Source organism: Laccaria bicolor, genomic scaffold, assembly GCF_000143565.1.
Source record: "Laccaria bicolor S238N-H82 LACBIscaffold_8 genomic scaffold, whole genome shotgun sequence".
NCBI classification, from domain to species: domain Eukaryota; kingdom Fungi; phylum Basidiomycota; class Agaricomycetes; order Agaricales; family Hydnangiaceae; genus Laccaria; species Laccaria bicolor.
Window position 1 is genome coordinate 545,167 of NW_001889879.1, and position 16,228 is coordinate 561,394.

General features: G+C 45.8%; 4 protein-coding genes across 4 annotated transcripts; 1 reads left to right on the top strand and 3 right to left on the bottom strand.

The window, feature by feature from the left end:
* Nucleotides 1–1,714: 1,714 nt before the first annotated feature.
* On the bottom strand, nt 1,715–2,353 carry LACBIDRAFT_317995 (uncharacterized protein; the record flags this gene model as incomplete). The annotated part of the gene is made up of 1 exon (XM_001879408.1): nt 1,715–2,353. The coding sequence occupies one exon, from the start codon at nt 2,351–2,353 to the stop codon at nt 1,715–1,717; it is 639 nt and encodes a 212-aa protein (XP_001879443.1).
* Nucleotides 2,354–6,068: 3,715 nt separating this feature from the next.
* Nucleotides 6,069–6,834, bottom strand: LACBIDRAFT_317996 (uncharacterized protein; the record flags this gene model as incomplete). The annotated part of the gene is made up of 2 exons (XM_001879409.1): nt 6,069–6,242; nt 6,298–6,834. 2 exons carry the CDS (start codon nt 6,832–6,834, stop codon nt 6,069–6,071), a joined length of 711 nt encoding a protein of 236 aa, XP_001879444.1.
* Nucleotides 6,835–10,244: 3,410 nt separating this feature from the next.
* On the bottom strand, nt 10,245–11,436 carry LACBIDRAFT_248667 (uncharacterized protein; the record flags this gene model as incomplete). The annotated part of the gene is made up of 5 exons (XM_001879410.1): nt 10,245–10,427; nt 10,461–10,797; nt 10,855–10,865; nt 10,922–11,222; nt 11,246–11,436. 5 exons carry the CDS (start codon nt 11,434–11,436, stop codon nt 10,245–10,247), a joined length of 1,023 nt encoding a protein of 340 aa, XP_001879445.1.
* A 2,632-nt stretch (nt 11,437–14,068) lies between these two features.
* On the top strand, nt 14,069–15,904 carry LACBIDRAFT_325634 (uncharacterized protein; the record flags this gene model as incomplete). Its single annotated transcript, XM_001879161.1, has 8 exons — nt 14,069–14,176; nt 14,437–14,502; nt 14,680–14,886; nt 15,114–15,209; nt 15,275–15,293; nt 15,345–15,485; nt 15,598–15,621; nt 15,693–15,904. The coding sequence occupies 8 exons, from the start codon at nt 14,069–14,071 to the stop codon at nt 15,902–15,904; spliced, it is 873 nt and encodes a 290-aa protein (XP_001879196.1).
* Between the last annotated feature and the right edge of the window lie 324 nt (nt 15,905–16,228).

Below are 16,228 nucleotides of genomic sequence, written 5' to 3' on the forward strand. Positions count from 1 at the left end.
ACCCTATGAGTCGGCAGTCACTGATTGTCACATATTTTGGCTGGACAAGCGTGACTCTCGTTTTCCAAGTTGTCATGCAACATCACACTTGTCCAGCCAAAATTCATGACAATCAGTGACCGCCGACTCGTAGGGTGCACCGAGGTGCTGGTAGGGCATAGTAGAGGTCTTTTCGTTTTCTAGACGTATTAGCTGGACTTACATAACTACGCCCAAGAAAGGGAGAGTTGTGTCTCTAACTGTAGGCGACGACCATCACATCAAACTTCTGCAGGTTAGAAAGGTGTAGGGCATTTATTTCTTAATTATCTGTGTACTAACTACCAAAATTCTCTCAAGGATGATAACGATAACCACGCCATTGGAAATCTGCTCTTATAGAACGCCCACCAATTCGTACAACTTCAGCCCGACAATGCTCGAAGGTACTCATTACATGTTCGAGATGCGGGACGCTCTTATCCACAAGTCGTAGAACTCGGGTGCGCTCACAGTAGTCGGAGGAGCAAGCTCTGAATCTAAACTTTGTAAGATCGTGAGTACTTTTGCGTCGTCGGGGAAAATTCTTCTGATTTGGTTGTGTACCTTTCACCTGTCAGCAAACGCCCTTCGAGCGGCTTAAGTTTGCTTCACATTTCTCAGAGCTGGCTTTATAGTTGTCTTTTCGTTGTTCCAAAACGGGTTTTACTTTTTGTTGGTGAACGAGCACACGATCGACCATCAAAGAGGCTTAGGAATGCTGCCAACGTATGGCGGGGAACAGGTGGGTATGATTGAGGTCGGAAGTTGATGAACGCATGCTCATCATTTAAGATAGAATTGTTCTGAAGCAACAAGGAAACAGTGTAAGCAAATACGAGCATACGAAGACAACAGGAGGAGGGGAAGGGGAGAATGGTGGATGATGAAGTGAGTAAGTGGTGAAAGAATGATAAAAGAGTAGGACAATGACAACCGATCATCGACATCTAACCTCGTACCGCGAGATCTTGGCAATAAATTGGTCATCTGGGCATCATTCAAGCGACTTGTGTTAACGGTCAGACTCACATACAGTTGCACAGGCTGGGATTTTGGGTCGAAGATGGTCGGCGAGGAAGATGGTGTTGGCTACCTCAGGGTAAACGTCTCGAGGAAGTCTTGGGAAGGTTCCACCCAGTGGTGTCAATGACCCGGGTCATGACCCCCAGTGAAAATCAACTCCGATCAGGCTGAGTCACAGTGACTATGGTCGATTTGCGTGGCATGTGTGAGCATCAATCGAGTTAGATATATTTCAGGCGATTTGCAAGGCTGACCCACTAGTTAGTTCAGTCACATGGGTCCAATAACAACGGAACAGCCGGACGTGACAATCAGTCGTAGTGAACAGGTCAGCCGGGGCGGCCGGTTTGATTGCCATTGTTCCATTGGCAACGAAGCGGCCGGTTTCTGACCCTGGCAGGGTTTACGCTCCCGCAGCGGAACCACTTTTTCAACCGACGGGCTCTCAGCCCATCCTGATGGAACTACAAAAAAATTTAACTGGGGCCTCTCTCCCCTTACTTATATCCATCTAAATCTGTAGCATAATGTATCTTAATCTTTATCTCATCCAACTCCTGCAAGATAGTCTCCATATAAACCAAAAACTGAATTTTGTCCCAACAGGGAAACACTCACCTTGTAGTTAAGAAATGAAAGCTTTTCATTTAGCTACTCACACCTTGTCTACTCATTTGTGGCTCCATTGGGGTGTCAAACTGGAATTGATGGTTCTGTTGGGGATGTCTCTGTCAGGGTGTTTGACATTGAGATTGAAGGCGCCACAGGGGATGTTTCCATTGGGGTGTTTGACATTGAAATTGAAGGTGCCGCAGGGGATGTCACCATCGGGGTGTTTGAGGTTGAGATTGAAGGCACTGCAGGGGATATCACTGTCGGGGTGTTTGACATTGAAATTGAAGGTGCCACGGGGGATGTCTCCATCGGGGTGTTTGACATTGAAATTGAAGGTGCCGTGGGGGATGTCACCGTCGGGGTGTTTGAGGTTGAGATTGAAAGCGCCGCGGAGGATGTCGCCGTCGGGGTGTTTGAGGTTGAGATTGAAGGCGCCGCGGGGGATATCACCATCAGGGTGTTTGACATTGAAATTGAAGGTGCCACGGGGGATGTCACCGTCGGGGTGTTTGACATTGAAATTGAAGGTGCTGCGGGGGGATGTCACCATCGGGGTGTTTGAGGTTGAGATTGAAGGCGTCGCAGGGGATATCACCGTTGGGGTGTTTGACATTGAAATTGAAGGTGCCGCAGGGGATGTCTCCGTTGGGGTGTTTGTCATTAAAATTGAAAGCACCACAGAGGATGTTGCCATCAGGGTGTTTGAGGTTGAGATTGAAGGCACTGTTGGCAATGGCCCCATCAGGGTGTTTGACATTGAAATTGAAAACATGACCTCCACAATATGGTCATCTGTGGCATGATCTTGAATACGTCAAGTTAGCAGAGCACTTTATTGACTGTGGCAGAGCATTTGATTGACACTGACAGGGAATTGAGAATTCAAAATGTTGACTCCCGCGGGGCATTTGATTGACTCCAATGGGGCATTCAAAATTCAATATGTCAGCTCTGGCGAAGCATTTATTCAAGATAGAGGAGTCAATCCACTACAGCATTTTTAAGCTGGTGCCCAGATCATCCATCCATGTGAACTGAAACATGCAATGGCTTGGAATATGTGATTTGCAGAAACAAGAAATATATTGTCAAGAAATCAACGCACAATATTGATGAAAGGTCCTGCTAGTAGCCATGACAAATCCTCATAATACAAAAGAAAGATCCACTGAATTGGAGGTCAGATAGTTGATGTGTGCACCATTTAGTTTTTAGAAGTAGAACAACTCTGGCAGCCCGCCTTACCAAATATGGGCCAGCGGCAACCTAATATGGAAGGAGCGCATTATTCACACACCATCTGAAACTACGCACTGTGCCGCGCTCATTGGCAATGCAACACGCCAACAAAACAAAGACATTGGGGGGATCCCAGAAAGGAATAGAATCATTTGGAATAGTTTTCTCAGTGATTGAAGAAGTTTTTGTGAACAGACCTCGGAAAGAGCTATTTGGTGCATGAATCTTTATACAAACCAGTTGCACAACATGCCATTTTGCATACATCAAGTTATATTTTTTTTTCTTCCCTCACAACTGCTTCCCCCACCTATCTGAATTGATTCTAAAGTATGTAGGCTATATTTGGGGAAAGTATGGGAGCATTTCAACAAGATTTAGATAGTGAAAGGAAATAAGAAAGAATGTGGTTTCATGTTTAGAGTCATATTTTCACCCTTTCAAGCTCCAGCTCCCCCAAACCATCAGAAAACTGCTTCGGAGCAGGGGATATATATTCTGCCATATGTTAACTATGTATAGGAAAGGCTCAGATGTTGAGATTTGGTAGCAAAGTATACAGAAAAGTCAACAATATCATGTTGCGAGATATTTCATGCATTCAACCTCATTTCTCCACCATGTGCCAAAATTCTTTTCCAAAGTAAACTTGAACCTATTTTACAACAGTTGTAGTATGCTGGAAAGATGTATTGAGAAGCTATAACAGTACAGCTCATTTTTTTCCCCCACAACTCCGGCGGGGCATTTCATTGACTCCGTCGGGGCATGTAAAATTAAATATGTTGACTCCTGCAAAGCATTCAATACACTCCGATGGGGAATATAAAATTTGAATTGGGTGGGAGACAGTTGATTGACTTTCATGGGGTATTTAATTCACTCCATTGAGGCATTTAAAATTAAATATGTTAACTTCTGCAGGGCAGTTTATTCACTCCGACGGAGCATTTTATTGACCCCGTCGGCGAATTTAAAATCAAATATTTTGACCCCGCGGCGATTTAATTCACCCCAACGGAGCATTTTATTTACGCCATCGGGGCTTTTAAAATTAAATATGTTAACTCCCGCGGGGCAGTTTATTTACTCCGACGGGGCATTTTATTGACCCCGTCGGCGAATTTAAAATAAAATATGTTGACCCCGCAGCCATTTAATTCACTCGGCATTTTATTCATGCTGTCAGGGCATATAAAATTAAATATGTTCTCTCACAGGGCACTCCGACAGGGCATTTTATTCACTCTGTCATGAAATTTAGAGTCAAATATGTTGACCCCCGCGGCGCATGTAGTTTACTCCTCCAGGGCATTTTATTTACTCTGACAGGGTATTTTAAATCAAATATGTTGACTCCCATGGGGCATTGGGTTCACTCCTCCAGGGCATTTGAAATTGAGTATGTCAACTCTGGCAATACATTTACAATTAAACATAATAACCCCTCAAGTCAATCAAATTCTTCATGGAGTCAAAATAGTCAAATTTAAATGCCCATGGTGGTTGACATACTCAGATGTAAATTCTCTGCCAGAGTGAATCAAATGCCCCATGGGAGTTGAAATAACCACCCCATTGGAGTCAATCAAATGCTTAACCAGAGTTGACATATTCAATTTCAATAGATGTCATTGATTAATATTATGGACACAGGTAATTTACCATTGGAGCAGGTTGGGGTATATACAGCATGCTTTGCTGACCAGCAGCTGTGTGGTAGAGCAAGTAGCTTAGGGTGGAGGTTTACAATTAGCTACTACTGATAGAAGCAAACAGTACAACATCAAAGCAGGTAACAGTATTACAGTTGTTCTAGTAAAGATTGGGGAACTATGGTGTGATGCCGACGGGACACCCAGAAGGCTGCCGTAGGTAGCTGCCGCGGCAAGAGACGCCGTGCCCGCAAGCCATTTGTATGCATCCGGCTGGTCCGTTGGTAAAGGGATGTTTTGGAAAGTCCGGCCGGGACCGGCTGGCCCGTTCATTACGAGTCATTGTCATGTCCGGCTACTACGTTTGGTATGTGACATAGTGACTGATATATGTGGACCCACACTAAAAACCGCACTGCGTACATGGCTTACATCGTGTAATATCGAATTGGATCGAACTCAAATCTATTTGTATAGAATTCTGTCGATAAAACGACACCTTACATCGCTTCAATTCTAGGCAATCAGATCTACCTCGGAATAACCCGAGTCATTTTTGACTGGGCATGACCGGTCAGGCCAGGGGTCAGCCAAAAACGGCCAACAAACGGTCAATCTGGCCTGACTGCGTCACTTCCTGGGCAACACCCGTTGCTCGACACTCGTTTTGCTCTGGTTTCAAGTCGTAAATACAACGACAATAAGATATTGTAAAGCTATTGATGACATAGAATGTAATAGATCAAGAAATGGGCCTCGCATATGTTAAGAATAAGTAATATGAGTCAGGTTGCTCCCACATCACGACGTCGATGGGGCGGAAGTCGGTGTGGTGGCCTCAGCAGCAGCACGCTCGTGTGCTAGTAGATCCTCCTCAAGGTTCTTGACACTTCCTGGCCAATAAAGCTCTACTTTCTATGATATATTTTACTATCTTACTGAAGTATATACTTGTATGCCGTGCAGCGCCTACGCGCTCCAGCCTATAGAATTTTGTGGCTCGCTTTGGCGATTCCCTGTTGTTGCTGCCATCGATGACTTCGTCCGTTTTGATCAGCACAGCAGAGGAGGAGGATCATAAGAAAAGAGTCACGATGACGTGACCAGACGCGTCCACGTCAGAAGATAATGTGACATGTCGCGACTTTCGCGTGCCTCGCGTCTGTCAGTGTATCGTTCCATGTTCACGACACGCCTTCACGAGCATCTCAAGCTCGTCAGTAACCTATGAAGAGTCCAGTCAAATACCATCGTCAGCTCGTGCAGCGGACAGCAACAATAATCAAGAACGCACTTGGCTCCCGTGCCCTCAGCATCTCGATAGAACAACGGCGAGAGGCGCGATGCCCGTGCAGAAGAGGGCGGTGTTTGTGAGCGCAGCGCGCAGGGTGGTTAGCTTGTCGTTGGTCGTTGACAAGGACATCGAAGGCACGGAGATAAGTTTACACTTGTAATAGAACGAATCATTAATCCAGCTTCAGGTGGACACTACAATAAGCTATTGACGAGAAGCTATTAAACAGTTGCAAGCTTCGCCAGACGATCAGCCTTGTGGTTATATGCCCTTGGAATGTGCCAAAAGCCAACTGTGATGCCATCCTTCTCCAAGCTCATGGTAACCTCATCCAGCTTCAAAAACAAGTCCAAGTTCGTGGGTCGTTTTCCAGCTGCCGTACGCCAGTCTCTGACCTGTAAAAAAAAAACATTCATGAGCGATCTGGGGAGTAAGATATGAAAGACATACACGCCACGTGGGAAGCCATTCCGTGATCCCTTTCACGACGTATTCAGAATCGGCCACGACGACGTAGGTGGGACCGAATTCGTCAGTGTTGCGTCTGGCTGGCTTGTGGTGTTCATCCCCCATTCCCATTGCTTCGTGGATCGCGTTAAGTCGATTCACATTCGCCAATAGCTGCAAACCTTCTATCGCTGCCAACAACTCGGCACGTTGATTAGTCCTGGGTCCATTTGGGTCTGCCGCATCGTTCACAGCGATACTCCAACAATAGGATTCATCGTCGCCGATGGTAATACCCAGCCCAGCTTTAGCATCTTCCCGACCATTGTTGGAACACGCGCCGTCAATAAAGACAATTTGGAAGTGGTGGCAAACGTCTTTGTTGGGTACAGCCAAATCGCCACCGTAGGATTGATGGAGACAGCAAGCGCCGAAGAAGCGAGTGCACTCAAGACATTGGTTGATGAGGTTCTCCAGGTCGAGGCCAGCGAGACTTGGGCAAAAGTTGAATTTGCGCTGTTCGATATTCGGATGTCCCATTCTAGTAAAAAATGAAATGCAGATTAGTTTACACGTAGCTTAGAGTACAGAGGGGCGAATGAACTGACAATGAAACTTCAATGGGAGTGTTGCAGATGAAAGCAGAAAGTTCCACTTACACCTGTCCGCTTTGTCTGGAGTCCACGTGACAACGACGCGATCACGACCCCCGCTGCAATGTCTTGGCCAATGGTGTCCTCGACGACGACTCCTCTCCCGCCATCGCGACTCTACTCATTTCTTGCACACTTTATGTCTTTTATCATCGAGAACAAAGAGACCTCAGCACTCAGCGCTCAATATTCCATGTTCAACGCTTGTTGCCTCTTCCCTTGATCGACATGAAAAAGTCCAGTAATAGACAGACCAACTTGACATACATAGTCAACATCTTCAACGTTCCCAAATCATAATCGAAATTTAAAATACAAACAACACGAAATCAATTACCAGAGAATTCTTTCAATCTTGTAGATGAGCAACAAGCTTCGTATTCGACACTTGGTTATTCTGCAACCGGCTTAGACCCTCAGGGATTGCTGCAAGGCCGCCAATAACTTCAAAGTGGCTGGGCTGACATACAAGAAATTATGAGTCAATCGTCGTCCAAAATCATCGAGGTTGTAGACATACCTTAATAACACCTCGCTCCAAGAATCCATACAGGACCTTGCCATAAAGAGATGTCAAAAGCTCGGGATGCGCCGACACCGATCCAAAAACGGGGATAATCTCCTTGCCCTCCACTTTCGCACTAGGAGGCAGCACCGTGACGAGCTTCCCCCCAGGCGCCAAAATGTCAATGCCTACTTGTTGAGTATCCGCACTCGAGATGGCATCGTACACGATTAAAATGGGCTTGTCAGTAAGTTTTCTGACTTCTGTGACGACGGACGCGCCGCGGTCAATGACGTGTGCCGCACCAAGGGATTTAAGATCGTCCGCGTGTTTGAGGGAGGAGGTGGTAATGATAGGATCGAAACCAGAGTATTTGGCAAGCTGAATGACTGGATATTGTGTAAGAGAAAAGAATGTATGACTGGACAATGAGGATTAACAAACCGCATCGCCCGACGCTGCTTGAGCCTCCTAAAACGACCAGAGGTGTGTTGACGTACTTGCCGACGGCCAACGCAGAGACAGGTGCATCGAAAGCGGCACCAGCTGGTTTATTGCCGTAGAGGCCTGCGTACGACGCTGAGAGTGCGACAGGCAGAGTTGCGACATCGTCGTATGAGAAATTGGGAGGGATCTAACGGATAAGCGTCAATGGACCATAGGATTAAAATTCGTTGGAAACAAACCTTGCTTGTGGTAGCCGCGTCAGTCTTCGCGTACTGCTGGAAAGTTGCCCAATCGGGCTTGTATTGACCTTGAGCAAAACTACATTCAGTGTTTCTAAGATGCAGCTACAGGAGGAAATAGAAAACGACGTACACTCGATCTCCTTTTACAAAAGTGGTGACGCCTTCCCCAACCTCCTCAACGTCTCCTGCAAGGTCCAACCCCAGGACAGCGGGGAACTCCTCAATAAAGAGCCCGTATTTGTGGATCTTCCAATCAGCTGGGTTGAGCGAGGTGGAGCGGATTTTAACCAGAAGCTCTCCGGGACCTGGCTTGGGAATGGACTTGGATCCAACGACGAAGTCGGCAAACTTTGCAGGGACTAAAAGAGCTTTCTGTTGTGTGGCCATAGCTTATTGCTAGGGTGTGGATGCGTGAGCTTCAGAAACAATGATGTAGGAAGGTAAGGAGTTTACGATGTTTTGAGGCTACTTATGTTTCCCCTTGGTTTCCCCATCATTCATCGAATTGCACCATCTTGATGGGGAAGTTGGTAAGCTACTGGCGCTGGCTTAGGAAGCAACTTTGTAATCGGAAGGTGTCAGTTGAACTGAGGTAAAAGCTCAGTTGTGAATGACGTTACCGAAGAACACAAAAGAGCATCGCATAGGGCCACCAATAGTTGGAGGTGATTCTTTTTGTGAAATATTCGTCACTCGACGGGTACAGTCATTCACCGGTCAATGAGGCACCCAAATAAAGAATGGTGTCAGAAATTTTAAATACAAGGGATATGGACATTATAAACTGAGAGAAGTGTGCGCATACATCGTACCCTATGTAATATCTAGTTACAAACTCAAATTCACGTTGTTGAATAATATATCGCATGCTATCTGTGCTGCAAACGAAGATCAGTGCAAAACCAGTCAATGAGGCAGATGTCACGCTGTCCCAATTTGGGCATTTTGCTTAGTCACTTCAGTTTCCCATCGCTTCATCAGACGTCTGTGGCACGTGTGACAGAATGTGACCTTCTCCCTTTCAAGTGTGATTTGGTCCATTCAGTGGTTTTTGGTTCACTGGAGCATCAGCTCAGCTCAAAACTCTTGTAATTGAATATTTATGGTATGCCTTGAGATATTATCAAACAAAAATGGCTCTTTTCCGAAATCTAAGGCCAAGATCACTCAGATAATATTCAGTTTTATGGTGAATGAGCACTTATCTGCAGATATCAAGAGATCAAAACATGCTACACCTTAGAAACTTGGGATTACTATAAAGACTATATATGCGCACACAACGGAGAAAGAATTAAATAAATAGCTTGAGAACTGACCCCAGAAAAGTGTTTTGACTCATTGACTAGTGTGACTCAGTGACCGGTGAATGACTGTATATCCTCAGTCTTCACTCGTTTCCGTGGACGGTGTGGATCCCTTTCCCACGCCCAGCACGAAGTTCTGCAAGGGATAGAAGGTAAATACTTCGCTGAGTATTGAGGGGGTGTAAAATGCGCTCACCAGCAAGGCCTTCCCCTCCTCATTGACATCATCGTCGCCGTCCCCATCCTCCTTGCTGTCTTGACCATCGTCCTGTTTTACTGGAAGGGGTTTGGGTGCCCTCCTAGGTGGCTCGGGCACTTGAAGTCCGGGATTCGGCGATGACTAAACGACGCCATTCCCGTTGGTCATATAGCTGGACAAAAAGTGGCCTCCAGGACCATGGCTGTTGACAGATAGGTCAAATCAGCTTCTTGAGATTCATGAATTTGAACACAAACATTACAAGCATCTCAACGTAGAATGCCTTCTGCCATTTGGTCGAGGTAGACGTGGGTTCAACTGTTGACAAGGTACCAGGATTTCTTAATGTCTTTATAGCAATCGGTTGAGATACGCATCGTCACCAAACCTGTGACTTCAGGCGACGAGACATAGAAGGCCAGCAGCTGTGGTGTACGATTGCCGGAAATTTGTCATGCGCAGAGTAAGTTGTGCCGGGAATGTGCCCGAAACCCAGTGGCCATGATCAAGAAACAATTCTCCTCGGCAGTTCAGAGAATGAGGTTTATGGAAGAACGGTGCAAGGAAATTGTAATGAGTTGTGGGTTATGTAGTTATTTAATACTCACTGGCAGCTCTGTCTATCTCAGCCCTAAGGTCCACTATGATTCCACGCCCGCCTTTTTCTAATAGAGATCTGGCTGCTTGTTTCCCCAACTCCAATACCTCTTCAACAGACGCAACAACTCCCGTTGTCTCAACAGTAATCTCCTCCGAACCATCCGGAGATGTCATCACCGACTTGAGTAAGAGCTGGGAACCAGTACTTGGGACCAGCGACTCGGACGCGATGTTGTCACCGCTCCAGGAGCTCCATATTCCAACAGGAAAGGCACAACCACCCTCCAAAACCCACAATAGCGCTCTCTCGGCTCTCACGGCCCAGCCATCTTGCCAAACTTCTAATCTCGAAACCATGGCCTTCACTTTCGTGTCGGCGGAGCGGAATTCAGCGCCGAGACAACCTTGCCCGACGGCTGGATACGATATGGGTGGCGATAGGTATGAGGTGATGCGGTCATGGAGGGAGAGACGAAGCAGCCCAGCCGAAGCGAGAATGAGAGCGGTGTAGGGCAGGTCGGGAGAGTCTAACTTTTGAAGGCGTGTGTCGCTGCGAACATGAACGGTTCGGTCAGCAAGTCAAATTTCAAGTAGTTGGTACACGAACATATTTCCGCGCTAAAGCAGGGCAAGTACGAAATAATGCTGGATAATGCAGTTAAAAAAGTGCTTACCACATCCTTAATGACAAGCAGAGGGTATCTTCGCTTCATTTGTGCGACTCTTCGAACACTTCCTGTGCCTACAACCGAGCCAGCAGGCAGCTCTTCCAAGGTCCGATAGGGGAGACCATCCTTCACCACTAGACAGTCGCGACGATCCTCTCTCTCCAGCACATGTATGATCTCGCATCCTTCCTTCAACTTGGTCGGGACATCCTTGAGACTATGCACGAGTATATCTATGTCGCCGTCGAAGAGTGCATCCTCCAGTTCAGTCGTCCACAAAGAAGCGCCACCCCTCTCCGTAATCTGGCTCAATGAGCGGAAGGCAAGAACCTTGTCCCTATCTCCGGCTGGGGAAATTTTTTGGAGGAAATTTCAAAACGGGAGGCAGGAAAGAGGACTTTAAGACGGCTGCGTACGAGCTCTGCTTGTATCTTGGCAAGGGTTGAAGGTCTACATCCAATTACAATAGCCTTCTGTTCACCCTCGATAGGCGTTGCATCGGCGACAATTGCCCTGGGCATTTTCTAAGGGGTTTGGGTGTTGCTGCAGTCTTATGGCCAATTCAGTCGTATGAATCGAAAACGTTCAAGAGGACTACGCACCGACGTTTGGCACAGGAGAGTAATAGGAAAGCGGGAGTGGGGTACGCAGGTGGATCAAGGATTATATTGAGCACATATGGTCCTTGTAAAATAACATAGGTCGCATAACTCGGAATTGAGTTTGACAATGTACTAGTTCGACTGTTCAGATGAAACAAAAGTCGTGCAAGCATATCCCAGCCTCACTCACCTAGGATGCTGCTCGCCGCTCGCTTTGGCTTACTGTACACCGCCTGTTGTACGAAACATTGGGGACAGCTGGGAATTTTGAGCTGACACCAACATCATTACATGTGACTTCAATGTAGAACAGCTGTAGAGTGCAGGTTGGGATCGCTCTAATGGCACAGTGTCGCCAGCTTTTATGTGGTGGCCAGCTATCTCGGCCGACGTGGAGTCAGCAAGAAATGCTTGCGAAAATAAGAGGCAAAAGCTCGGATTGAACCCGAGACCTCTCGGACACAGATTTGAACCAACCAGCATAACCACTACGTTATCGTTCCTTAATAAATTGTGATATCAAAGTGACTATGTTATGACAACGATCACAGGGCCTGCCAACACAGGGGAGAACCGGCTATTTGGCCAATGGGCACATGAGTAAGCAAATGTTGATTGGAGGCATTAATGCTCTCCCATATTCTTCCCATATGCCTACCATGCACATTTGAAATTTAATTCAAGTAAGCTCCAAAATGCAAATATCATGGAATTCCTAGCCACAGAAAAAATATGCCCATTAAAATGGGCTATCATATGTGGCTGATTTGTTTATTTAATATGTGACCACAATGTGCCCAATAGGCGGATTCTGGTCACATGCTTGATGTATCACCATGCTAAAGTAAATACAGTCATTCACCGGTCAATGAGGCACCCAAATAAAGAATGGTGTCAGAAATTTTAAATACAAGGGATATGGACATTATAAACTGAGAGAAGTGTGCGCATACATCGTACCCTATGTAATATCTAGTTACAAACTCAAATTCACGTTGTTGAATAATATATCGCATGCTATCTGTGCTGCAAACGAAGATCAGTGCAAAACCAGTCAATGAGGCAGATGTCACGCTGTCCCAATTTGGGCATTTTGCTTAGTCACTTCAGTTTCCCATCGCTTCATCAGACGTCTGTGGCACGTGTGACAGAATGTGACCTTCTCCCTTTCAAGTGTGATTTGGTCCATTCAGTGGTTTTTGGTTCACTGGAGCATCAGCTCAGCTCAAAACTCTTGTAATTGAATATTTATGGTATGCCTTGAGATATTATCAAACAAAAATGGCTCTTTTCCGAAATCTAAGGCCAAGATCACTCAGATAATATTCAGTTTTATGGTGAATGAGCACTTATCTGCAGATATCAAGAGATCAAAACATGCTACACCTTAGAAACTTGGGATTACTATAAAGACTATATATGCGCACACAACGGAGAAAGAATTAAATAAATAGCTTGAGAACTGACCCCAGAAAAGTGTTTTGACTCATTGACTAGTGTGACTCAGTGACCGGTGAATGACTGTATGCACACACAAATGCAATTAACATGGGACTGCTGGGCACATGTATATGACATATCAAATGAAATGCATCCGATGTAATCAGGGGGCAAATTGAAAAGCCACAGAAAAAATGTACCCATCATGCAGGCAAGATGTGGTTGTCATGCACATACTGGAGAAATTTATCATCAGAGCAACATTGAAGTAATGGTAATACTCTGATTACATATAAAATATTCTTCAAATTTGCCCCAGTGGCACATGAAAGAGATATTTTGGTCACATTTAAGATGTAATGCTTCCATTTCCTTCAAAATGAATACAGTATTTTCTGGGCAGTACCATTTATAATAAGCCTGGTGTAGCCATGTGAAAGTATAGTGAATGATAATTTAAGAAAATATACTTGGCATTTACCCAGGAAACACATTGAGAAAGAAAAAAAAATTATTACATGGGGGTAAATTTTGAATTTCTCAAAAAAAGAATGCAGCTGTTGGCTTGGATATTATAGTAAAATTTGGTACCTCTAGTAAAAGTTAGAGAAAGGGGTGGCAGGGTCAACAAGGTATCAATAGACCAGCTTCATTAACTGTCAGTGTCCAAGTGTGGATAATTATTGATAATGGAAAGTGTTAGTGATAACTATTGCATAGTAAGCTATGTATAACATAGTTATCAATGCTAACTAGATAATAGTAAGCTATGGATAATTATTAAGAATGCTAATTTAAGTATGACATCATTATCAACGCTAACTATGATAATAATTGTTGTTATCAATGCTAACTATGGTACCCTAACGACATACACCTATTTAACGACACCTATACTGACATCTATCCTGATCCTCGACGACGAGATGGAGGACTTTTCTAGATCCTCGGTAAGAGTCTCGTCAATGCGTGTAGAGGGTAATTCAAGGGTAATTGCTAGCCTCATGAGGGATAATAAAGAGCAACCTTATAGTTTACCTGACGACTTAGAAGTTAGAGGGCAACCGGTAATAAGTACAGGGAAATGCTTGTCTCAAGATTGTTGTTCCCCATGGTGTCATCGGTCGTTGAGGCGACGCAAGATGTTGATCATGAAGGCATCACATATCGTCCACAGACTGGGGAAACACGCGCAGTTTACGAAATTATTCTTTCCTCTGTGCGTACTGCGCTCGGAGTGCTGCTGATTCCGTGCTCGACACACTCAAAACCGAGGGGACGAAGAATTTTGACAAAAAGAAGGATATTGAGTCATTCCACAAGATCTAACACGAGGTCTTGTCCAGGCTTTGTCATTTGCTAACCACTGACGATTGACTGGTGACTGCTAACCAGGTGGACATCCAGCTCTTGACCACGGCCGGCGATGGAACGGCGGAAGGCGCATTGTGATACGGAGGGACGAGTGAGTTGGGGTAGGGCTTCGAAAATTCGATGCTTTACATCATTTTCGTCGCTTCACACCGATTAGGCGTGCTGGACCAGGTGCGCCCCAACTCTCCAGAGTTCTCCCAGCGGCGTCGGAGACCTCAGCATCCAACTCCGCGCTCCTCCCTTTGCCTTTATCGCAATGGGAACCCGTCAAAAGTAATTGGCAGGCCATCGTTTGTTATCCCCCACTCTCCCCCCTGTACACTCTCTTTGCTGACATGCACCACGTAGGTCAAATCGGTACACAGCCAATTGCCCGACCTTCCTTGTAGCACCACGACTCAACACATGCAGCATGATGTCCCGAAGACGCTGCTGAAAGAGTCCATCTCTCAGCACCCGGTCTCTCGTTTTCATTCACTTTATCAAAAAATTGACGACCGCAATGTTCTTAAGGGACAAGCCCATCAAGAAGACAGTTACCTACTTCGTCATAATGTAAAGGACAGTAATCCGCGAGACTGCCTCCCCGATTTGGTCATCCCGTTGAGCGCTGCAGAAGGAGTTCGCGATGGGTGCCAACGAACCGCTTGCACGTAATTATGTAAGGAATCAACACACCATCAACTCTGTCATACTCTGCTCATGCTACTTCAGATCTATATTGTTCAGTCAACCAAAAGACGTCGACACATGGCGTCAGCGATTGGCGGGTTTTAATCCAGTGCGTTCATCTCTCATGGCAAAAGGTCGGAAACAAGGCGAGCACTGGAAATCCAACATTTCAGGTGGACGAGTACGACCCCTCACAGAGCGGAGAGGTAAGACGGCTCTCCTGCATTCCCTTGTTCGAATCTTACCGCCATTTTAGGTGACAGCTAAATAGACGTACGCTGGTGAAGTCGGTAAATAGGATGTAAGGCATTATAGTACAATGATACCGTGCACTCCAAAAGCATTCAAACGGAAAGAGGCTGATGCTGAAGGGCGCTCTGAGCCCCACTCACGAAACCGCAAATCTGGTGCCACCGACCTCGCAGACCTCATATTCAAGGCCTTCACGCTGACATGCTTTTTGTGCAGCGATCTGTGGGGCGGTGTGTACTGATTAGCTGCTTCCCTCGACTTGTGCTCACTACATCAGTGATTCTATCCTTGTGATATCTGTCCGNCTATCGTTTCGTTGCTGACAATGCCCGTCTTTTGCAGCCTTGGTAGCGTCACTTCGATCTGGTACGCTTGTTCACCTCGGTTCTAGCCGCAAGTCCTTTAAATTAGACCCTCCTGAAAATGGTACTTCTGAGGGGATGAAAAGATCCACGCTACGACGGACTCGCGACCTTCCTTACCATGGTGGAAGATGCGAAACAAGTCGTCATTTATAACACATAACAATCCTACTAACAATCTACTTGAAAGCAATGGAACACAAGGTAGAACCATCTATCTTGATTTCCATAACCCTGCTGGGCTGTTCATCCTCATTGCATGCGAGACACTCTATGACCCCTTGTAAAGAGTCTGATAATTCTTGTACCCACTCAGTAAGAGAAGCCATCGTCTCCGCCAAATTATCGCTCTCCTGTTGAGGGAAACAGACCATGAGACAAAATAAAGAGAAAGAAAAGGAGTGAAAGAACCTACGGAACTATCACCTTCTATATCAAATTCGGACATGGGACTCGGGCTGGTGTTCCTGGAGCTGAGCACCATGGGGAGATCCTAGATAGTTGCTGAACAAAGTTGCATGAGAAGGGCTGCAGGAAAAGTACTCACTTCCGTGCGATACTGATGCTGGTGCAATCCAACAAACACGGAAGTCGGGGGACTGTAGTCCACG